We start from the raw sequence: 24,533 nt of genomic DNA, 5'->3' as shown, positions 1-24,533 counted from the left end.
CATATTGCTGTTCATTTAAGTACTGTTATTATTTAAAGTTGTGACCATTATTTTTTTTTTATAATTCTAAATTTGTCATTGTTACTGTTATATTGCTGTATGAAGACTGCTGTTCATATTGTTGTAAGAAGTTTGATGAATATATTGTGGCAGTTGTTGAGATAATTAGAAAAGGCTGATAACATTTCAAATGAGTTTTAAATGAAGTCTGTTACTAAGGGCAATACATACAATGCTGTACATTTCTATAGTTCCCCAATGCACCTTAAATTATTTTAGTGTATCATTTCTTTTTGTATTCTTTAACAATAAGGATCATGTTTGTTCTGCTTCCATGTGCATTGTATTTGGCATTCTTAGCACACAATTTGTGTTGTCCAGTAAACTGGGACTATAATTTGGGAGGATTGTACAATTTTAAGAACATTTCCTAACTGTACAATCCTCCCAAATTATAGACTTAGTTCACTGGACCAGTAACTATCTAGTGATGTAGGCTACTGTACATTCATGTAACAACAGGGAGAGGACACCTTAATGGTTTTTGACCTTACATTTTGCCTGGGGGGAAATAACTGATGAATATACTCTGTTCCACTCATGTTTATAGTGTGCATGGAATTTATCACTTTATTATCTTTATAGTTTCTAGATTTTACAGTTCAATTTCTTAAGTGTCTTTATTTTCTATGCCCATATCTACCAGGGAGCAAGGCATATAATATGTAGAGAAGGAAACTCGTCCTCTATAAAAAATAAAAAAACGCGAGAAAAAGCGTGACATAATAGCGGACAGACCAAATGATAGTCTAAAAATATACATTTATGAACTACTGCTCTTAAATGAAACCATTCAATGTGTCACTTGTCATTTGCAAAAACGAAAACTTTGCATTAAAAGCGAGTAGTGGAAGTTAATGACTTAGGAAATTAATATTTTAGCCAGTGAGAGAGAGGGAGGAACAGAGTGAAAGAGATATTTACGCTTCATATTCTAGCGTTATAGAAAATGGATCTTCATGGTAAATTTCCTGAGTAACATTATCTTCTGCTTACTTTTAAGGCAAAGCGTACAATTGTTAATTTGAGCAAATGATTAGTAGCCTAATCATTGAATGGTAGGATTATGACGGTTTCCATTCAGAGCAGTGGTCAGTTAATGTAGATATTTAGGCTGCTTATGCATTCAGTCGGTCCGTGATCGTCTGCTACACTTTCTCTCGCTGTTTCGTTACAGCGGCCGTGTTATTTTCTTTTTATTCAAATAATGTGTTTCACGTCATCATACTTCCACAAGAAGCTGCTACTCACTCTGTATAAAGTATGTACAATGCGTATTCTCCATTTTGGCATCAGTAAATCTGTGCTCGACCTCGCGGTCTTTTGAGGAAATCCGTGGACGCGCATCTATCTGAATTAGTTCAGCCTGGCTCGACCTAGTCGCTCCTCCTCAGCCTGGCTTGGCCTTCGTGAAACGCACCAAGCCAGGATGCACAGATTAGACTAGGTCAAGCCTCGCTTTATCAGTTATCCTGGATTTATATATTCTGCTTTTGTGAAACAGGCCCCTGGTGTTCAACATCTTTGTGTTTTGGATTGTTGGTCAGACAAAACAAGACGTCTGAAGACCACATCTCGGCTCTAAGAAATTGTGGGCATCTTTCAAAATTTTCTAACATTGAATGAAAATAATCAGAATTTTTTTGGGATTTGCACCTTGGGGATATTTCAAGTCATTTTTGATATTTGTACTCTTTCCTACTTTGTACTGCAACTGCTGCATAACAATTTTCGACTTCCTCGAGATAAAGATCTATCTTATTTCATCTTGTTATTTGTAGCTCTATACTTAACTACTTACAGTAAAATGATGTAGCTAAAACAATAAATCAATCCACAAAATAAACAATTTTATGAATGTTATTTATCTAGAAAAAATGCCAATAAAAACTAAACCAGCTTTTCCAACATTAGGATTTACTATGTTATTTCCTTGTCAATTGCATAACAGAACAGTAGATGAAGCGATAATGAAAACAACTATTTACTAACTTCATTATGCACATTTTTGGCTTATGGAATGATTGAGGCTCTCTGTTAATGCCATTGGTTAATACCAGAACCCTTGGTGGAAAGTGATTGGTCACAGCCGATTTTAACACATTGCCCCGCCCACTCAGTTTTCAATTGCTAGCTAAGTGCTGACCGTCCAATTCCTCACCAGGACAAAGAACAAAATATTTTAGTGTGTTAAACCTACAGAAAGATTCCATAAACATTTGTTACAGTTTGTATCTCATAAGCGAGTTTACTTCCAACAGTCGGGTTATGTCGCCTCAGGACGGCTGTAATGACCGTGTTCGCCACTTTTAGCTGCTGTAGCCTAATGCTAGCTGGGACGCCATCAACGGTTCTCCTCTTGAAGTCTGAACTTGACTCTGCTGTTGCCTCTTCTCAAATACATCACTGCGGTCTAAGATGCCGGAAGTTACTGCGTTTACCAAGAAGGTAAGCCTTTGTTTCTTGTATGTCATGAGTTGAAGTTTAGGCTGTGTTTTCTTGGTGTTTGTATGCTTGGCTAAGCTAATGGCTGTGGGGCTGCTTAGCTAACGTTAACCTTTTTGCTCTGCTGCTGTGTTTTGTGGTTGATGGCTGCTGATTCTTTCTTTTGTGAAACAAATCTTGGGGATATTTGATATGTATATATTTTTATAAATATTTGTACTCTATTCTACTTTGAGCTGCAGCTGCAGCATACCAATTTCCCTCGGGATGAATACAGTTTACCTACATTTTTTGCAATGCCTGGACTCTTGCACTGACGTTAATGCACAACAACCCTGTATGTGCAGTAGGCTAACTAACGATCTGACTTGTATAACTCTGCGTTGTTCTTGTCCAGCTCTTCTCTGTAGGCATAGCTACATGTTTCACTATGCTTATATTTATTATTTGTTAGTAGTTATCTTTTACGTCTGTATTGTATCTTTAATGTAAATTTGCTCTTTATGTGCATACTGAGAGCTACAAAGTCAACTTTCAGTCTCAGAATCTTTGAACATGAAAACAGAGAAAAAAGAGAACAGGGTTTTGGTGATGGGGTGTCATTAAACCACATCACTGTGTACCGGCGGCGCAGAAATACACAGCAGAGTCTGCTAGATTGACTCTGGGAATGATCAGAGCTCCTGTTTGGACGCCATCTCGTGTAATGTTAAACCGATCTTTAAACTGCTGCTCATAGTTGGGGTCACCGCCAGTGTAGCTGTATCCACTTAAATGAATCAGACCGCTCTCTGTTTGCTGGTACCAGAGCATTACATGAAGATTATTATCATCGTGACTGCATTTAAAATCCACCCTGGACGTTTCGTTGACTATTCTTGGATGAGACGGCTGAAACGTCACACTCTTAGCTTGGTCTGTGGGGAAAAAACAGATTTAAGAAACTTGGTTGATACAGAATCCTCTGTGAAAAAAATATGAGCTGTATAAAATGACCTACACACAATTAGTTATTTTTGCAGCAAATTTCATTACATGGAAGTAAGATGAGAAGAAATCCGATCACAGTTGGAGACCTCGTTTCTGCTGCAGGAGAAACTTCCTTCACTGAGAGTCTGTTTAAAGAGACTCAGAGCCTCATGTGAGACCATGAGGGTTTTTAGTGAGGGAGTGGCATTAAACCACATCACTGTGTACTGGCAGCGCAGAAATACACAGCAGAGTGTGACAGGGTTGCTTTGCGTATACTCAGAACTCCTTTCAATGAACCGTTTCTTGTCATCTGGAATTGTTCTTCAAACTGACCCTCGTAGGTTGGGGAGCTCTCATATCCATACCCAATGAGGGTCATAGACAGACTGTCCTCTCTTTGCTGATACCAGAGCAACATTAGGAGGGTAGCATCGTCATGGCTGCATTTAATCTGGACCTCAGTGCCCTCATTCACTATCTCGGGATCAGATTGTTGAAATGTGACAGCGCTCGCCTGACCTGTGGAGAAAGCAGATTTAGATGAAGTTGTTATTGACACAAAAGACGAGGGTACAGTGTTCCTAATTTCATAGAACAGGTTTTTTTTTTTTTTTTAGCCTTTTAAACATAGCTAATCAATCATAGTTTCACGTAATTCAGGATGGAATTTGAGATCGTACATGAAAGCCAGATGAAGAGAAAAGCAAATGTGTGCAAAGGTGAAGAAGACATTGTGAGGCACTGATGTGAGGGGAAGAATTGCTGTGAGAAAAACGAGGCTCAGGGTGAGGAGGGAGGGCATTGTGTCATCATCATATTCTCTTGATAACCATTCTCTTCATGCCAGGTGCTGTGCCTCCACCTATTGGTTGAATCTATTCAGGACAGTAATGTGCATGTCTGCAGTTGGTTACTTTACAGGAAAACACAGACATAAGTTATTTTTTTATAACAAATAATCAATAATATATTTTATCTTTTAGAGAGCAGTTTATTCCTGATTGACTTTATTTTTTGCCTTTTGTCCCTTCCATTAATATAAGTGAAACATGTATTAAACGTCACTGATATGATCTCTGCAGCGTGGTTGAGTTCCTTTCCTTATTTGAATTATTATTTTTTATTATTAATGTGAGTCAGGATGCAGAACAATAAATAGAGCTGTAACAATTCCAAATTTTACTGTAGAATTAATTGTCTCAGAAATAATTGGGATTAACAATATAATTGTCTCTTTCAGTCAAATTAATTAATCAAATAAATGAAAGTTCTGAGTGAATCCCAGAATACATCTTTTGGTTATATCACTGTTAAGTGACACAGATAATACCACAAGTACCAGTGAAGTAAACTCTTTATTTTCATATAACATTGAATTTTTTGCTTAAATGAACATGAAACCATCAACAGTCATACCCCTTAGGATCTTAGCTGTTAGCAATTAAGCAATGAGACAATTATGTAAGAACTGTTACAGGCCTAACGATGAACGGCCTCTCCGTCTCCATGTTTATGTCACAGACGTGAGGTCTGTAGACTGGCAGCACACAGATAAACAGCCTCATTCTCCTTCTGAATGCTGTTTTTTTTTATATTTTGGATTTTTTCACCAGACACCACTGCTTCTACTGTGAACTGAAAACCTTCTCCTCTCAGCTCTCCGTAGCAGTACAGGTTAATGTTAGGCCCCACTATTATGTAGTTAGGCCTGAGTGATCAGCAGACAGAGAAACATCTGAAACACAGAAATCAGAAAAGCTGTTGCCAGCATAATAAACAAATACTTTATCTAACTAACTAAATCACTTCTATACAAGTCATGTGTTTACATGCTTTTTTTTATGTGTATATGTATTTTGCTTTGTTAAAACCGTTTAAATCATTTTGCTTCAGATTAGGGCTGCGCAATTAATAGAATTTTAATCGTGATTATGATTTTCGGCTCCCAATGATCACCGAAACGGAATAATTGAAAAACAATTATTTAGCTCATTACGTTTTGCAAGTAAACTCTTATTTTCTCTTGTGTTCTGACTGTAAAAATGAAATAGGAAAAGTATAAATTTGTACTGTTTATTTATTTAACTTATATTTTTTATATATATATATATATATATTTTTTTTTTTAAATAGATATTAACTTTACCTGCATCCTATTTGGATTTAGGAAAATAAAATGACTGAAAATACAATGAGCCAACACTGCGTGTGTGGAGTAAATGACATCAGACTCTCTGCAGTATTAAATAGACCAAAGAGAAGACCTACAGAAGGAAGAAGACTGGAGCGCTTGGGTTTGCGAGGTTTATGTGCACAACAACTAGCATTTTTAGTCCGTCTTTTGTTTGATTCATCGATCAGAATTTGTCTCACGCAAAACAGCAGCAGCCGAAGTATGCTGCTGTCTTTATCGAGCAGTTTAGCTTGTTGATGCAGGTGCATGTGACTGTGGGCCACCAGCTTTTTGTAAAGGAGCCAGAGGAGTTGAAACACTGTGCTTACTCGCTGCACAGAAATACTCTGCACTGTCTGCTGGGATTATGTTGGAGATGACAAGCTGAGCTCGGCCTTTTGAGTGGCCCGTCATCTTGAAACGTGCTTCAAAGTTCTCCTCAACGTTTGGGTTTTCGTAGTGAAGCAGTCCGATCAGCTCCATGCCCCCCGGGCCTCCTGCTGCCGACTTGTGCCGGTACCAGAGCATGTAGGGGTAGTTGTTGTCTCCATGGTAACAGTCAAGACGGGCTTCTGCTTGCTCAGGTTTTATCAGAGGAGGTGATTGTTGGATTGTGTTTACGACATCACAATGTCTAGAGTAGGAAAAATAAAAACTGAGGGTTGACAGACATTTATGGTTTATGTCATAATGAGTAATTACACACATCTTGTGACTCGTGCAGTACCTGTTAGCAAAGACAGAGAAAAAAACAAAATGACAAACATTTTAAAATCCTCATCTAGGCATAATATTCACTGTGGTGGCTCACATCTGAACTGGGACTAATACAGAGATATGCAAAGGCATTAATGAAAATACATTGCTGTGAAATCATCCTTTTATTGCATGTTGGTAATGAGGAAGGAGGAGCTTACTGACTTCATGTCGGTGTGTTTTCACTGCTCTCTGCTGTTCAGTGTTCTGATTCTGACTCATGCAAAGGGGATCTGAGGCCTAGTACACACGGGTATTTTGGAAACAGGGTTTTTCCCTCCTTTAGTTCTAACAAAAAAATCCCGTCCGCACAAGCACGGTTTAAAAAAAGAATCTCAGTCCGAATGACAACCCAAAAACCCAATGGGAGCGCTGTCAGGAGTGTGCCAGAACCAGGGCGGTGATATAGGGCTGGGTAATTCATAACATTTGGATCATAATTTTGATTTTGGCTCCCAGCGATCACCAAAACAAAGTCATGGGGAAAAATGATTATTTTGCACATGACATTATGCAAGTCAACTCTTATTTTGTCTTGTGTTCCGAAGGGGAATTCAAAAAGTTCAAAAGGGAAAAGTATTAAGGCAGATTTTTGTTTAACTGTTTCCAAAAGTCAAAGAGTAATCGTGTCAATATAGTGGAAGTAGGAGTAAATGTACATTTATGTACAAGTCCTGTTTGCAAGGATAGAACTAGCACTATTTTGGCCACGTCCTCCGTTGCATTAAATGTTGCCTCCTTTGGTTATTGTGACTAATATCTGTAGAGTGGAGAGAGCTGAATAGCAAAAGATCTCATTAATCAATGACATAATAAATATCAGTCTCAGTAAAATTCTCTTACTTTTACAACCACTTTTCTCTCAAATGTTCATAGTGTTGTATACTCTCTCCCCCCCCTAAATGTAGCCTACATGCTAAAGGAACCTAACTCATCCTAATCAACCAATACTAATGCTTTTTGGTTCAACGTTTCGATTCTGTGTCACGTGGTTTCAGTGGTTTCCTGTTGGCGTGCTGTTATCCTCTGGATCATTTTTGGAGGTTTTTGTACGAGAGCGTCACTGTCTTTATTACTGTGTATACTCGCTGCTCCAAAATATTCTCCGCTGTCTTCAGGGTGGCTCAGGTTCAGGATGTGAAGATAAGCTGTCTTCTCTCCATCTCCACTCACGCTAAAGTGGCTTTCAAATGCTGGCTCAACCTTAGGAGTTTTATAATAGACGTAGGCAATCAGCTTGAGGGAAGTGTCTCCTGCTGAGCGCTGATACCAGAGGATGGTGTCATAGCTCGGGATTTGATGTGTGAGGCTCAGGTTGGCTTCAACGTTGGGTCTCCAAAACAGCTGAGTCGGAGTCTGAGACACTTGTTTTTCTTTACTGAGGTAAACCCCTGTAGAGAGACCAGGACATTATCAAATGTTTGTGCCTTTGGCATTAACTACACAGTTGCAGTTATTTGAGGGAAAAAACATGAAAGTATATGACAGGTTTTTTGAGAGTTAATTCCAAATTAAATAGAAAAAGTGACGTCGTCATGAGTGCTCAATACCTTCAATCCAGAACACCGTGATGATGGAAATGATCAGACGAGCTGGCATCTTGTTGAATGTGAAAAGCCAACTGGGGTCTCTGCAGAGCTTTGTGGAGCAGTAGGAGGTGGGGGGGGGGGGGGGGCAGGAAGTGACGTAGAGAAGTCAGAGCACTGGTTCACACTGACGAACCTTTCTTTCTTTCAGTCAGTTTGTCTTCTGGGAGAAAAAAATATCTGCCTTTCTTTTTGTTGTTTTCCTCTAACTGAACAATGGGAGGAGGATTTTGCTCATATGACATATTGAGGCTCTTCTCTCGAGGTGGACTACAAAGGTTTGCCTGCTGACTGTAGGATGCTTCAGTTGAAGGGATTCTTGTCAAAGGCAGATGGGTGATATACTGTGGCTTACAAAGTAGAGCTGTAACAATTCCAAATGTTGCTGTACAAATAATTGTCTCAAATAATTGTTTTGAATCAATCCCAGGATACATATTTCGGTTATATAAGTTATGTGACCCAGACAATGTAACAATAATACAGGTACACAGCCTATGAAGTAAACTATGCCTCTTCATTATCATAAAACATTTGTTCTAACTGTATCCCCTCCCTTGTCATTTGTGTTGCTATGATCTTATATTGCTATGAACTCAAATCAATAATTACAATTTAACATATCTTAACAAAATCAACAATTACCAGTCATACGCCTGAAGACCTTGGCTAATGTTAGCAATTAATTGTGGTAAATGTGAATATTTTCTAGTTTCTTCTGTCCTCTGTGACAGGAAACTGAATATCTTGAGTTGTGAACAACAGAAGACATTTCAGGATGTCTTCTTGGGTTTTGGGAAACACTGATCCACATTTTTCACCAGTTTATAGACCGAACAACTAGTTGAATAATCAAGAAAATAATCAACAGATGAATCGACTATGAATATAATAGTTAGTTTCAGCCCTACTTTGTAGTCCCGTTGTCTCCTGGATGCAGAACAGATGTACATCTTCACCAGCCTTTACTGAGAGGGGGAAATACCTGCTGTAAGCGGAGTTGGTTGGTTATTGTGAAGTCGTGGATAAAATGCAGTGTAAAGTTATGACAGCGCCTCTGCTGTTTGGGCTTTCTCACATGAAGAAAGTCACATGAAGTAGGAAGCAAATGTGATGTAGAAAGGAGGTAGGAGTGGCTTCAGTTGCATATCAAGCTGATATCTAGCTATATATGCTCTTCCTTTCACCTGGTTTCCCCCCACACAGATGTTTTGCTTTTGACAGATTTCCTTTTTATATTTTAGAATTGAAATTGTCTGTTTTATTTAGAATAAATAATAGAAACACCGTTGCAGTAGCTGTTGATGATATGATTGCGTCAAAACCAAAGTTCAACCACAAAAGCAGGTGTCTGGGAGCAGTTTATTCCATGTCTTGTTATAAACCACTGATGAGAAAAGATTGAGCAGAGTTTTTGTAAAGTGCAGACAGGATATTTGTCAGCGTGCTTCTCTAGCTGCACAGTAGTAAACAGCACTGTGCTCTTGTTCTACAAGTTTGATTTTAAGGGAGGCGTTCTTTGCTGTATTTCCCCCTAAATCTCCAATGATATTGAAATTCTTTTCATATGCATCTTCCTTTGTGACATCTTTAAAGTTCAAATATCCAATGAGTTTCATAGCCGTGTCTCCAGGCGAGCGCTGGTACCAGAGCATCACCCTGTAGTCAGTTTTATCATGGCTGCAGAATATCTCCACTTTGTCTCCAGGTTTGGTGATGAGATCAGAGGGAGACTGCCGGACATCAAGACCCAGACACACACCTGGATAAAGAAGGAAAATAGAGAAGTCATTTTTCTAAAATGAAAGCTTTTTCACATTCACAGGAGCTAACTGTATTTGAACAAGTTACTACCTGCTAGGCAACAGAGAAAGAGAAAACCGATCATTTTTAATTCCTCAGCATAAAATAGTTTGTTCTCGATGTCACGGTATTAGGGATGTAAACTGTTGAGATCTGGCATCAGATTACTCAGAGTCTCACTATTAGTAATAGAACTATACTGATGGGTTTGCTGAGCTGACTGAGGTCTGGAAAAGAAAGGGAAGTGCTTTAATAACATTTCCTGTACAGTGGCTGGCAAACATAATGGTGTCAACTCAAGAGCAGCTGGCTGGGAGGGGCCTCTTGAGGTTCTAATTTAAGGTCATACGTGTTGATAGAGGTTGGAGTAGTTTTTGTATGAAGGAGAAAGAATGAACAGTCACTGTGCTAAGCTGGCTGCACAGTAATACACTGCACTGTGCTGAAATCCAGATCTGAATATTAGAGAGGCGTTCTTTGCTGTATCTCCACTCAAATCTCCAGACATATTAAAATGTTCTTTATATGGCTCTTCCTTTGTGGCAGCTTTGTAGTTCAAATATCCAATGAGTTTCATAGCCGTGTCTCCAGGTGAGCGCTGGTACCAGAGCATCACCCTGTAGTCAGTTTTATCATGGCTGCAGAATATCTCCACTTTGTCTCCAGATTTGGTGATGAGATCAGAGGGAGACTGCCGGACATCAAGACCCAGACACACACCTAGGCAGAGAAAGATAAACGATATACATTGTGATAGATCAATCAAACATTTCCACAGTCTATGGAATTGATACTTTTTCAAGTCGTTACCTGAGAGGCAGCTGAAAACTAGAAGGCATATCATGTTATCTTCGTCAATATAGAGGATATATTTTTAAGTCTTTAGATGACGTGTACAACTGTGTGCCGGAGTTTTAAGGACGTTGGTTTCTGATCACACTGATTGTCACGGTTTGGGATGAGAATCAACTAATGGCTCTGCTGAGATGACTGAGGTTTAAAGAGGAAGGGGAAGTGATGCAGAAACATGGTCACTGTACACATGTTGGCAAAGATGAAAACTTCAAAGTAAATGCAGCGGGTTGGGAGGAGTAATAAACTTTGGCTGAATATCTGCATCCTTGTGTTTTTTAATGGGGGCCTAACGATGCATCAATCTAGATCAATATATGGATTCAATCCTCAACGATCCAATATTATCGATACAAAGTGAAAATATCGATACATATCGTCATCTTTAAGATGCACCTTTATTTTGACTTTTTTGATTTCACTTTATATTTCTTCTTTTTTTTTTTTTTTTTTTTTTTTAAGAGAAGTTTGTCTTTAATTAAAATTTCTGGAAGAGGTTAGTAATGAAATAGTCAAATCATACTTTAGTTGCTTTTTGTAAATATACCTATATAAATGTAAACGATTGTGTTAAATGGGCTTATGGTCTCGTATCGGTTGCAGGCCCCTGAATTAAATCAAATCATATCGTGGCAGACTTTGTGATCAATATAATTTCTGTGAGAAAACGTGTGATTTATACCCCTAGTGTTTAACAGATCATGGTTATTTAGAAAGCCCAGCCCCTATAGGATTATTAAATACAGTATTTATGCCTGCTTGCACCTTGAAGTATTTTTTTTATTTTATTGGTATCCAGAGCATTACAGAAAAACATTAACCATTAAAGACACCTTGCATCCTTCCCAGCACCCCTACCCTCTCAAATGCAAGGCAAGAAAAAAAACCGTCAGGGATGTAGTCACAAAGACACACAGAGACAAGCAATAGAAGCCACATCAGTACGATCAAAAAACATCTGGCCACCTTCCAGGTTATTACCAGTCACATTTCTCATGGATTTCACATACAAAAAAGAAAACAAACAAACAAAACACTTGACTGTCTTTTGATAACTTGTGTATAATCTTCAATTATACACAAGTTAAGTTTGGTACCACAAACATTAAATGCATATAGTATGCATTATATAGTCTACTCCTCTGGGAGCAATATATATACGGTCCACTTAAACCATATGCTGGCAAAATCTTCTTACCGAAGTTTGAGATAATGTCAATCTCTCCATTTTGTATATGTCATAAACTGTCTATCCAGTCATCGATCAAAGGAGCCTGTTGCTTCAGCCACGTTGATGCATTTTCATATAAATAAAGTAGTGATGAGAAAGTGTTTGTGTTCTACTGGTGGAATATATAAATTGTGCTTAAATAACGTGCCTTGTTGAATTAGACTGAAGCGATGAGATATAAACAGTCACATTAGTTAATGTCTGTATGATTGCATCAAACCAAAATACAACCACAGTAGCAGGTGTCTGGGAGCTTGTCTTATTCAAAACCACTGATGATAAAGAACTGTGTGGAGTTTTTGTTAGGTTCAGAGGGGATATTTGTCAGCGTGCTTTGCTAGCTGAACAGTAGTACACTGCATCCTGCTCAGGACCAACCACTTGGATGATTAGAGAGGTGTTTTTTACTGTATTAACCCCCAAATCTCCAGACAAATTAAAATGTTCTTTATATTGCTCTTCCTTTTTTATAGATTTAAAGTTCAAATATCCAATGAGTTTCCTAGAGTTTTCCAGGTGGTGGTACCAGAGCATCACCCTGTAGTCAGTTTTATCATGGCTGGGTCCTCCACTTTGTCTCCAGATTTGGAGATGAGATCAGAGGCCTCTGGACATCAAGACCCGTTAAACCTAAGGCAGAGAAAGAAATAACGTATTTACTGTATAATTATACATTTCAGGTTCATACAGTAGGATCTAATTGTATTTAAGTCATTATCTGCTGGCAACAGAAAAAAAGAAAACTTCATTTTGATTCAAAACCAATACGTTACTCATTTTATAGATTAAAGTTGGTTGTATCCTAGAGTTTTTTTGTCTAAGAGAGGGATGTTCAACCAGGGTCCCCTGCTGGAGCTGCAACAGTAGTCCACTACTGAAACGCTAAAGGGTGAAGATGAAGGTTGTATAATATCCAGATGGCAGCTGTTCAAGAGCAGCTGGCTGGGAGGGGTTCTTATTCAAAACCATCCATGATGTTAAAATTGGTTGAGAGTTTTTGTCTAAGAGAGGGGATGTTCTATGTTGCTGTAATACACATGTCCAATGCGTTTCAGAGGCCTTCAGGTTTATATAACCAGAGCTGTTTTCTGGTACCACTCCAGTGATGTTAAAATGCTCTTTGAAAGACTTCTTTCTATGGCTGCAGACCATGTCCAATGCGTTTCAGAGCTGGTTTCCAGGCATGACTGAAGTCTTTTCTGGCTGCAGACCAGCTCGACTTTGTCTCCAGGTCTTCTGAGAAGTTCTGGAGGAGTTTGGTAGACTTCATCACCCAGACAAACCCCTAGAAAAGAAAACCGACAGAGGGAAAGAAAATGGATGAACCACATACAAACTTTAGATCAGGTGGTATTCCTGAGTCATAAAAATGATTACCAATGAGCCAAGAGAAGAGGAATAATGTTGGCATGTTGCCCTCCTGTCTGTCTGAATGAACACAGAACACTGAGTGGCTCCAAGCGCTCGACTCCAACAACGGTTCACTAGACTCTTTTATTAATGCCCTCCTCTGTAACCTGCTACATCATATTTCCTAGAGCTTCATGTGTTGAACTGAAGAGTATTTCTGGAACTCCAGCGCCGCCTGCTGGAACGATATCAAAGCAAACATTTGGTTCCTAATCCGCTCACCAAATGTGTTGGCAACCAGTTATTGTTCAGCTGCTCATACTTGTCACATCACTGTGTTTACTGACGGCACAGAAGTACACAGCGCTGTCCTCAAGCTGCAAGTCTTTCACAGTAAGAGCCCCGCTCTCAGTGATTTCTTTGATGGCTGAATATTTGGTTTGAGGAGCCCCCCCGTAGTCTGGCTGTCCACCAACAGCTGTGTAGACAACGAGGGTCATGGTCTCCCCTGGACGCTGTCTGTACCAGTACATCTGGTTATGAGAAATATCTTTGTTGTGGCTGCAGTTCATCTCTGCAGATTGGGAAACATAACTCCAACTGATTTCAGGGTGTTGGCTCACATCCTGGCACTGACCTGTGTGGAGAAAATACAACATTAAATACAAGTGGTTTTCCTTTTAGTTAATTTCGAAAAGTTATTATTAATGTACAGGGTGTAAAATCCTAATATTTTAACTATCAGGTCAATATTTTCCTATGCTGGATTCTCTTTAATGCTAATGGTGATTTATCTTTATGCATAAAAATAATCAAATCATTTCTCTTAAGTCTACTATTACTGAATCTTTGTTAGCCCTGATTTATAGTCAGAATTTGAGACTTCATTTATAGGTCTTCATCAGCCTGTTTTCATGTTATTAAATACACTGGATAACAATAAATCTATCTCTTTCACTTTACAAAAATATTAATGTTTAGCCTTGTACCTTGAAGCCACAGAGACGAGACTACAAATGTAATGAGAACTTGAGTCATAATAGTGATCCTGTTAACATGAGACGCCGCCACAGCAGACCTGATGAATGTCTGAGGCTGCTTTTTATAATGGGAGGTGGGAGGTTAAAGGCATCGCTCTACAGAAAGGACCTCCCATTCTAATTTTGGATCTTAATCAGAAGAGAGACCGACATTGGTTAGACAGGCTTATTCCAGGTGCACGGAGGCACTGTGAGCTTTAATACAGAGATACAAAATTAGTGAGATAAAGAGGTTTTTGTACTGAGGAGCAGTGATATGTAGCACTGTGTAACCAAGCGGCACAGAAGTACACTGCACTGCTGTTCAGGCTGAGTTTTTCAATTGTTAATGTGCAGGTCTGGTCTTTAGCTGCACTCCCTTCTATCTTCACACCCAGACCAGCCTCTGGGTTTCCACTGGTTGCTAACATGTATCCCAGGAGCTGCAGTTGTCCGTCCGATTGCTTGTACCAGAGGATTTGGTTGTAGTTCTGAATACTGTGTCTACAGTTGATTTCTAACGTTTCATCAGGTTTGTTGAAGACATCAGCTGGAGTCTGGTGGACGTTGTCACTGAGAGAGGAACCTGTGGAAAAAGCATAAACAAAGCATCAGACTAAATACAACAGTAGCATAAACCCTGGTGAATTGAATGAATTGACTAACGTAAGACATTTAAAAAATCCACTAAGACAGCTGACATTGCAGTAGTGTCGGAGTTGTGTAAACAGATTTTGTTAAACTTGAAATGATTTTGATGTTACCTGAAACCAGAATTGTGTTCAAAGTAATGCTGAGGAATAAGATGATCATTTTGTTTTCCAAGTGTTTGGTTATATTGAACAATACACACGATCAAAATCTTGTTGCTGTGAATCATTGTCTTTCCAACCTCCTGTTTGAGTAAACCCTCCTGTCAGCAGATCCTCATGAAGTCATTAGGTGGGTGGTGTCATAGTGGATCCTCCTCTTCTTTACATTCTTAAATAAATGAATAAATGACTGACTGACGATGCGATGTACATTCTTCTTAGGAAACAACTTATTTTTGGAAATGTCTCCGCAGTGTTTCCTTTAGGATTTTTTTTAGCAGTGAGGGCAGGTTCGCAGGTGAAGAATATAAACAACAAAAATCACCAGTTAACTTAATTTAAATTTACAAGACCAGGCTTAAATTAACTGACAACATAAGTTATACGACTTACAGTTCTCAAGGACGTACACACACAATCTCAACTGGCTAGTTATCCTTGCGTGTCCGCGCTGTTCTCCGACATGCACTCTAACAATGTAGCTAGGGCTGAAACGATTCCTCGAATAACTCGAATAATTCGATTACAAAAAATCCTCGATGCGAAATGACCTGCCTCGAAGCTTCGTTAAATCAATGTTACCAACGTTGTATCACTGATGGACTGTGTTTCCGCACGGATCATTATTACTGTTGCACACCAGACGCTGCTCAATCTGCTGCTGACGACACATGCTAGAGCAGGGATCTTCAACAGGGGTCCGGGACCCCTAGGGGGTCCTCAGAGTCACTGCAGGGGGGCCTCCAAATTATTGTAAATTTTTGAAAGGTTTTTCGAAATATTACAACTTCAAAATATACAACTAAACATGATTCCAACATATTATTAGCACATATAAATCCCCACTGATGATAGGCTTACTGGCCAATAATGTAGTCCCTAATTAAAACATGATTTATAAAATCATGCCAACAATTTTAAGGCTATTTGAATAGCTTAGTATTCTATGCAAAAAAAGGTATCTATAAATGCTTTAGGCTGCCCTAAAAGTTATTGTAGGACCAGATTAATATGCAGCTTCATTTTATACAATATATGTAGTAGGGGGTCCCTGATCCGTCTCTATTTCAGTTAAGGGGTCTTTTCACTTATTACAAAATGCTGATACGCTGGGATACATCTTGCTTACTTTTACTTTTGAGTAATGCAACCTGTGTATTACTTTAAATTGTATTAGATTATGTCTCGCATTCACTGAGCTCCTATGAATGTTCATAAGACATGAATCCCAAAATTTCTCAGTGAGGGGAATCCTCAGTTCTTAACCTATCTGTGCTGGGTGGTGCATGGTTGATCAATGACTGGTATAATATTGCCACTGCTCCTTTTCTGCCTGGCTGAACATTAGTTATGTTTTCGAGTGTGTGATGCCTTGGTATGTCTGCAAGTGTAGACAAGCAAGACTTTATAAAATGCCTGACTTGTAGATATCGGAAAAGATGAGAGGCTGGGAGACTATATTTGTTCATTAATTGCTCAAAGGACATGAAGTGCCCATGCTGATACAAATCCCTCCAACATTCCACTCCTTTTTCCTTCCATAGAGCAAACGCAGGATCCGTCCCCAAAGGTTTAAAGGCATAGTTGTCGCAGATAGGGCTGTCTATGAACATGTCTGGGGCTTTCAAGTACAATTTAATCTGCTTCCAGACTTTCAAACAGTTGTGTACTAGAAAGTTCCCTCCGTATAAAGATTTGTTTACCTTAACAGGGCTGTTCAATCGGGCCGGGAGAGAGGTCCCGCAGCAGGCTGATTGTTCTATAAAAAGCCAGGCTGGGGGATCTCCAACCATGCTCTCAATGGATATACCACTCCTCCAGAAAGCCAGCGTAAATGTGCAACCCAGTAGTAGCATCTGAAATCTGGGAGACCAAAGCCCCCCTCTTTTTTTGTTTTACATAGATGTTTCTTGTTTATACGCACCGCTTTGTACTGCCAGACAAAGGGAATTATAATAGTCTAATTTCTTAAAGAAGCTTTGTGGAATGCATGATGGGATCGACTGAAACAGATGTAAGAATCGTGGGAGAACCACCATCTTAATGGCGTTTACTCTCCCGACTAGTGACAGTGGGAGAGTCTTCCAGAAATCTATGTTCTGCTTCAATTGTGTTATTTTCAGATTCCAATTCTCATCAAGAAGCCAGTCCCCCCCCCAAATACGTGAGCCTGTCCTTAGTAACTTTAAAGTAGAGGTAGACCGATTAATCGGTTTTGCCTACCCATAGAAAGTAGGTGCTACCGACAAGGGAATCTCCCATGAAGCCTTTGTTTTCAACCAATGGGAAGGTATATAAGGAGTATATAGTGGGAAAGATGGATCCCTCCAGGTCAGAGATCGTCTGTTACTGTTCTAAACCGATAGTTTAAGTGTTTTTATTTATTTATTACTTCTTGTTTCAGTTTGAATGAATATCTTTTATTGACTTCAATATTTATATTTATTTCATTTAGCATGTTTTCATGGTTAAATACAGTTTTTTTTATTTTTATAATAAGGTTCAGCACTGTTTTACTTGGAGTGTCATGTTTGTTTTTATCCAGTATGAATTCTATCGGTCAATTAATCTGTTATCGGCAAATACGGCCCAACCTAGCTATTGGTAAAATCCACTATCGGTCGACCTCTACTTTAAAGGGTACCGAGTTCAGAGCAGCGCTATCTTGGTGTAAATATATAGGCATTAATTCACTTTTATCCCAATTAATTTGAAACCCTGAGAAAGACCCAAAGTGGGTAAACAGCTCCATAATTGCAGGTAATGATTCACATGGGTTAGCTACTTATAGCAAAACGTCATCCGCATACATCGACAGATGGTGTTTCTGCCAGTTAATGGAGACAGGTGATATTCTGGGGTGCTTACGTATGCCTGTCGCTAATTGTTCTATGGCTAAAGCAAACAAGAAAGGGGAGAGAGGATCCCCTTGTCTGGTGCCTCGGTATAATGGGAACTGAGGAGCGATATCCTGGTTTGTGATTACACTAGCTGTGGGGTGAGCATATAAAATCTGTATCCAATTAATGAACCCCCTCCCAAAGCCAAAAGCATCCATGGCTTCATACATATATGGCCACTCGACCTGATCAAATATATTATATAATAATATAGTATATTGAATAGGCGTCGTAAGTTGGCGTGAATGTGTCTGATGGGAATAAAACCTGTTTGATCAGGGTGCACAATTGTGTGGATATGACTTTTCAAACGATTGGCCAAAATTTTGCTTATCAGCTTTGTTTCGTTAGGGATCAATGACCCAGGTCTATAAGAGGAGGCATCTAGCTCATTGCGTTCCTTTTTTAAAATGAAAGATATGTTTGCCTTCTAGAGCGTTTGAGGTAGTTGACCAATAGTTGCTGCATGTTTAAACAACCGCAAAAGCAGTGGAGATAGCTCCTTAGAGAAGCATTTATAGAACTCCATAGTGTATCCGTCTGGTCCAGATGCTTTATTTGGGAATTCCGCAATTGCTTCTATCTCCGCAATAGACATGTCCTTGTCTAACTCCGCCAATGCTCCATCGCTAAGTTGTGGGAGGTTCAGCTCCGAGAGAAATTATCTAATTACTCCTGTGTCATGATTACCATTTGACTTGTACAGTTCTGAATAGAACTCCATAAAACGTGTGTTTTATCAGTAAGAACAGTCCCAGTGTCTGAATTTATTCTCAGTATGACACGAGAGGCTTGGGCCTTTCTCAACTGCCGTGCCAACAGTTTCTGAGGTTTATCTCCTATTTCAAATTGCATCAGTTATAATTTTGCTCATCTGTTTGCGAACCTGAGCAGTTAAAATTGTATTGTACTCATCTCTATAGGAGACAATGGTTTTCAGCGTATCTGGATCTGCCGAGGCTTTGTAAGAATGCACTAATTGAGACATAGATTCAGTTAACTCAATTAACCTCTTTTCTGCTTGTTTCCTCCTACATGCTACATAGGATATAATGCTCCCTCTTAGCACTGCTTTGATTCCCACAGTATTGAATCATCCACATCTCCAGTGTCATTGGTGGCAATTATGTCTGGCAGCCTAGCTGACATATAATCCAGAAAACTTTTCTCTTTCAAAATTGTGTTATCAAATTTCCAAGTGCGTTCCCCTCTATGAATATTAAATCTAATGTCCAGTGACACAGGAGCATGAGCACTCAAGATATTGTGGTATTGTGTAGTCACAACACTGGAGATTAGTTTAGAGTCCAGCAGTATGAAATCAATCCTAGAATAGGATTTAAGAACGGGAGAAAAAAAGGAGTAATCTCTGGTATTTGGGTTAAGGAGCCTCCAGGTGTCAACTAAATTTAGATTGTGCATAGCATTTTTTATTTGATCTCTAGATTTGCTATTTGGAGTAGGCCTTGATGATTGTTTATCCAATAAAGTGTCTAGAATGCAGTTAAAATCCCCTCCCCAAATAATGTTTGTCTCACTGACCTCTGGAATTCTACGTAAAACCTTTTGGAAGAATGCGGGGTTGTCAAAATTTGGACCATATATGTTCATCAGTGTGACAGGAACACAGTTGATTGTCCCTGATACCATTGGAAACCTACCTTCCGGATCCCCGACTGTACACCCATGATCAAACACATTCTTTTTCTTATTCTTCTTAATAATTATGGCTACACCTCGGGCTCTGGCGCCAAAGTTTGATTGATATATTAGTGATCCCCATCCCATGCTTAGCTTGTTTTTAGCTGTATTGCTGATGTGTGTCTCCTGGAGAAATATAACATCAGCTTTCAAGCTTTTTAAATGTGCCAAAATGTTTCCTCTTTTAACTGGGTGATTTAATCCTCGCACATTCCAGCTCAATATCCTTGTGATATCCCCCATACTCAATGTAATGATATATCCACGTGCTTATGCAACAGCTTGAAGTTGTCCAAAGATGTGTGTAAACAGTCCACCATAATGTTGAATTGTAAAAATATGTAAACAGCTGCATTTGAACAAAACATTGAAAAAAACACCCTGCGTTGTCCTCCGGGGCCCTCTCCCTCCCTTCGCCCTTTCCCCTCTGAGAACCAACTTCCCATAAGTCCAAACCTTCCGAGCACGTAACATACCGTCTAGTCCGCTTCCTCCTGTCCTGTAGAACGCGAGAAGCGAGAAAAAACTGTGCAGGTTGGAACGTTGCAAGTGAGTCAGTCCGTATTATCCTGGCTTGAAAGTTGTCTTCTTTTTTCCCCTTTTCTTTTTTTTTCTTCCAACCCTGGACCGCTGGTCTACATTTTTGTCGTCCAGGAACTTCTCAGTGTCCTTAGGGTTGTTAAATGTGCGTTTGTCCGCTCCAACCGAGACAACAAATGTCGCAGGATGCCGGAACCCGCATCTCACCTCCGCCGCTCTGCATCTGGTCCTGATGTTGTCAAATCGCTGTCGCTGTTTCATTACGGTGGGGCCCAGGTCAGGGAAAATAAAGATGCGTGATCCCTCATAATGTAAAGGGAATTTCTGTGAAGCGAGCCTCAGTATTTGTTCCTTTACTGAGTCGTGATGAATCCTTGCGATAAGTTGACGAGGGGGGCCGACAGTCGCGGCTCTCACTCGGACCCTGTGGGCCCGATCCACTTTGACAGGCTTATTGCCGAAGTTTCCTTCTCCCAGGAGTGATGGAATAAACTTCGAAACGAAATCTGATGGGTTGCCTTTTTCCATACCTTCTTTAACCCCTATAATCCGAACGTTTTGCCGTCTAGATCTGGACACCAGGTGGTCCACTTGCTCCCTGAGCGAACTAGCCTCCTACCCATTTTGAACACTGGTCCAGCTTTTTAATTCGGGCCTCATGTTCATTCAGCCCTCCTTCATTTGAGATAACTCTTTGCTCCACGGTGTCCAGTGACTGTTTCAGACCAGCGATAGATGCGTTGAGCAGCTCAAACTTAAAGTCAACATTCTGATTCAGCCTATTGATGGCAGTCATGACGTCCGTCATTGTCGGCGTTTCGTCCGTCGCGGCATACTGAATGCTACTAGCTGGTTAGCATTCATCTCATCGCTCGTTTCTTCGGTTGTAGTTTGTTTCTCGGTGTTTCTAGCTTTATTCGGCTTCACCATGGCCCCACCGTACGTTAACAGCAACCACCGTCGAGATTCACAACTACCCACGAGAAAATATATAGTCTTAAATTGCTTTAATTGGAGGAGGAAGTGGAGCCTCTCAAAACGTGACTATTCCATCACTAGATTAACCGGAAGTCCAGCAACTTAATGTAATGTTTATGTATGCCTTAGTTTGAGGTTGATATCATTTGGGGAAAAAAAAAAAATCTTTAAAAAACAATATAATAATAATATGACAATTAAATGCACTTAATATGTTTAGTTTTTTAAAATATGATATTGGAAGCAATGTAGGCAATAAAAATGTAGCTTTTTCCGAATATTTAACCAAACTATTGTTTATTATTGCTCTTCAATAAAACAAAAGTATTTCTTATCCGATTACTTGATTAATCAATGGAATAATCGGTAGAATACTCGATTACTAAAATAATCGATAGCTGAAACCCTAAATGCAGCCCTATTTCTGATACCGTGGGGGGCAGAAATGTTGCTGTGGGGGGCCGCCACGGTCAAATCAACCTAGAGGAAACACTGGTCTCCGAATATATTGTCTCTAGAAGTGTATTATTAAACTTTTGTTAAAGAAGGAAAAGAAAACCGCAACACTCCATACTATCGAACCACAGTACTTCTACAATCGCAATAAATGATATTCGCAATACAAATCGAATCGGCACTTGTATATCGTGAAAGAATCGAGTCGGGACAAAGGCATATCATCCCAGCCCTATCGACTACCCCTACACCCAGATATACTGCCACCTAATAAGAGGGAGAGAGACAGGTGTGAGGAGCTGTAATACAGAGATAAGAGAATGTGTGATAAGGAGGTTTTTGTACTGAGGAGCAGTGATATGTAGCACTGTGTAAACTAGCAGCACAGAAGTACACTGCACTGCTGTTCAGGCTGAGTTCTTCTATTGTTAATGTGCTTGTCTGGTCTTTATCTGCACTCCCATCCATTTTTATACCCAATCCAGCCTCTGGGTTCCCATTATTTTTATACATGTATCCCAGGAACTGCAGTTTTTTATTCTTTGACTGCTTGTACCAGAGGACTCGATCATAGTTCGGAATACTGTGTGAACAGCTAATTGTTGCAGGTTCATTTGGTTTCTTGAACGTGTCAGCTGGAGTCTGGTGGACGTTGTCACTGAGAGAGGAACCTGTGGAAAAAGGATGAAGAAAGCATCCGACCAAATACATGAGCATGAGCATTAACACTTGTAAATTGACAAACGGAATATTTTTAAAAGTATAAACACGTCTGAAGCAGCAGTATACGAGACTGGCTGTACACAAGCAAATCTTTACAAATTGAGAACTTGAATGAAAATGTCTTTTAAACAATCGTGAGTACGTTACCTGAAACCAGAATAGATCTAAAAGTAATACAAAGGAATATGATGATCATTTTGATTATCGTGTTTTTCTAAATGTTTGGTGATATTGAATACAAATTTCAAAATAGGAACATCAATTTGGTGTCACAATGAATGAAGCAGTTGTACTAACTGAGTATTTCCAGCCTCCTCTTTGAGTAAACCCTCCCAGGTCTTTAGGTGGGTGGTGTCATTGTGCATATAACTCATGGTAACTAGCTTTTACACACCACTGGCTCAGCATACAGATCTGAGTAATGATATACTGAGGAAGGAACACAGCTGTGAGGAGGTTTTTGTACTGAGGAGCAGTGATATGTAGCACTGTGTAACCTAGCAGCACAGAAGTACACTGCACTGCTGTTCAGGCTGAGTTCTTCTATTGTTAATGTGCAGTTTTGGTCTTTATTTGCATTCCCTTCTATCTTCACACCCAGACCAGCCTCTGGGTTTCCACTGGTTGTATACATGTATCCCAGGAACTGCAGTTGTCCGTTTGATTGCTTGTACCAGAGGATTTGGTCGTAGCTGTTAATACTGTGTGAACAGTGGATTTTGGCTGTTTTTCCTTGTTCGTTGTACATTACATTAGCTGGAGTCTGGTAGACTTTGTCACTGAGAGAGGAACCTGTGGAAAAAGCACCAACAGAACAGACACATTAGTATGAGTGTGAGTCCTCATACAAGTAAAAGAACAAGAGTTTTAGATAATGTTTTGAAAACGTACATTACCTGAAACCAGTATGACATTGAGGGCTATGCAGAAGACTACGATCATCTTGTTGTGTTTTAAAGACTGAATTTTAGAACCTTGTTATCTCTACTGTGTTTTCATCATTGCAGTTCTACTGAATATTGCTGGGTAAACCCTCCCATCAGGAAATCCAACTTTTTTTAGTCTGGGTGGTGTGATAATGCATTGTCCTCCTCCTGAACTGACAGTACACATTGGCATACTGTACTGCCACCTTATGACAGGAAACAATATGACAGACCTGAAATGAACCCTGACACCCAGGCGTTAACGGTACATTTGAGTTTGTCTGTTAGTTAGAAGTAGAGCAGAAGTTTGGCTTTAATGGAGGAAGCAGTGCACTTTAATTTCTTTTTTATTTTGTGAGAATGTTAAGTTTGCCCCGACTAGAGCTGCACAATATGAGGAAAATATCTAATTGCGATTATTTTGACTGATATTGCGATTGCAATATGATTAACGATATTAAAGGGAGCGATAATGTTTGTATCATTATTCTAATTTTTATTGACTAATATTAAATCTTAAATTAAAATTATTATGGTGTGATTTTTTTTTTTTTTTTTTTTTTTGATTTTTGCTTGGATCTGTACCAAACAAATGTTTTCTGTAGGATAGGATTTGTAGGCCGGGACTTCTCTGCAGCACCACAATACTTCATTTAGAATGGTTTGACACACATTTTGCCTTTAACAAATATCGCGCCCCTCTGTGATTTGGATATTGCACTAGTCCATATTGCAATTTGGATAAAATTGCAATTAGTTGTGCAGCCCTAGCCCTGACAATGCATTAACTTTACATTAAGTGAATGAAAATCGTTATTTACAATCATTTATGACAGCTCCAGTCAGTCATTTGTGACCATACTGTTTAAACCAAACATGTATGTCTGTATGTCCTGACCGCTCCCAACATGTCAGAGTCCAGTCATTTAAATCAGCGGCACTCAGTCTGTCCACCGGTCTTCCTCAAGGATCAATTTTAGGACCTTGTTGTTCTCACATTAAATAACACGTTCTGATGTTTCTGTGCAGATATATGCCGAGGACACCGTAGTCTATGTTCATGATAGTGATAGCTCTCAGGTGGCTGAGAAGCTCACTAACTACATGGTTAATATTACAGCTTGCTTGAAACAATCCTGCCTGCAGTTGAACACATCAAAAACGGTAGCAATATTCTTAGCCAAGTCCCACAGAAACGGCAGTGTTGAGCCAGACGTTTTAGTTTTAGGGGAAAGGCTGCAGATCGTGTC

General features: G+C 39.5%; 1 protein-coding gene and 3 gene segments (V, D, J or C); all 4 read right to left on the bottom strand.

Annotated features, from left to right (window-relative positions):
• Positions 1-22,553, bottom strand: part of LOC114547186 (immunoglobulin lambda-1 light chain) — a 34,415-nt gene extending 11,862 nt beyond the window's left edge. The window contains exons 1-2 of the mRNA XM_028566424.1: positions 22,505-22,553; positions 22,012-22,305 (exon numbers count right to left, since the gene is read on the bottom strand). Of these exons, the coding sequence (XP_028422225.1) occupies positions 22,012-22,305; positions 22,505-22,553 (343 nt within the window). The remainder of the gene's footprint in view (positions 1-22,011; positions 22,306-22,504) is intronic.
• LOC114547193 (immunoglobulin kappa variable 1-16-like) lies at positions 9,409-9,933 on the bottom strand. The segment is given in 2 exon segments: positions 9,409-9,754; positions 9,847-9,933. Coding segments are annotated over 2 exon segments (357 nt in total).
• On the bottom strand, positions 10,193-10,739 carry LOC114547195 (immunoglobulin kappa variable 1-5-like). The segment is given in 2 exon segments: positions 10,193-10,515; positions 10,606-10,739. Coding segments are annotated over 2 exon segments (354 nt in total).
• Positions 22,554-22,736: 183 nt separating the features above from the next.
• On the bottom strand, positions 22,737-23,332 carry LOC114546414 (T cell receptor beta variable 16-like). The segment is given in 2 exon segments: positions 22,737-23,149; positions 23,254-23,332. Coding segments are annotated over 2 exon segments (459 nt in total).
• Positions 23,333-24,533: the final 1,201 nt, after the last annotated feature.

Source organism: Perca flavescens, chromosome 20 (genome assembly GCF_004354835.1).
Source record: "Perca flavescens isolate YP-PL-M2 chromosome 20, PFLA_1.0, whole genome shotgun sequence".
In the NCBI taxonomy this organism is placed as follows: Eukaryota; Metazoa; Chordata; class Actinopteri; order Perciformes; family Percidae; genus Perca; species Perca flavescens.
This window is presented reverse-complemented; position numbering and strand designations above follow the sequence as displayed.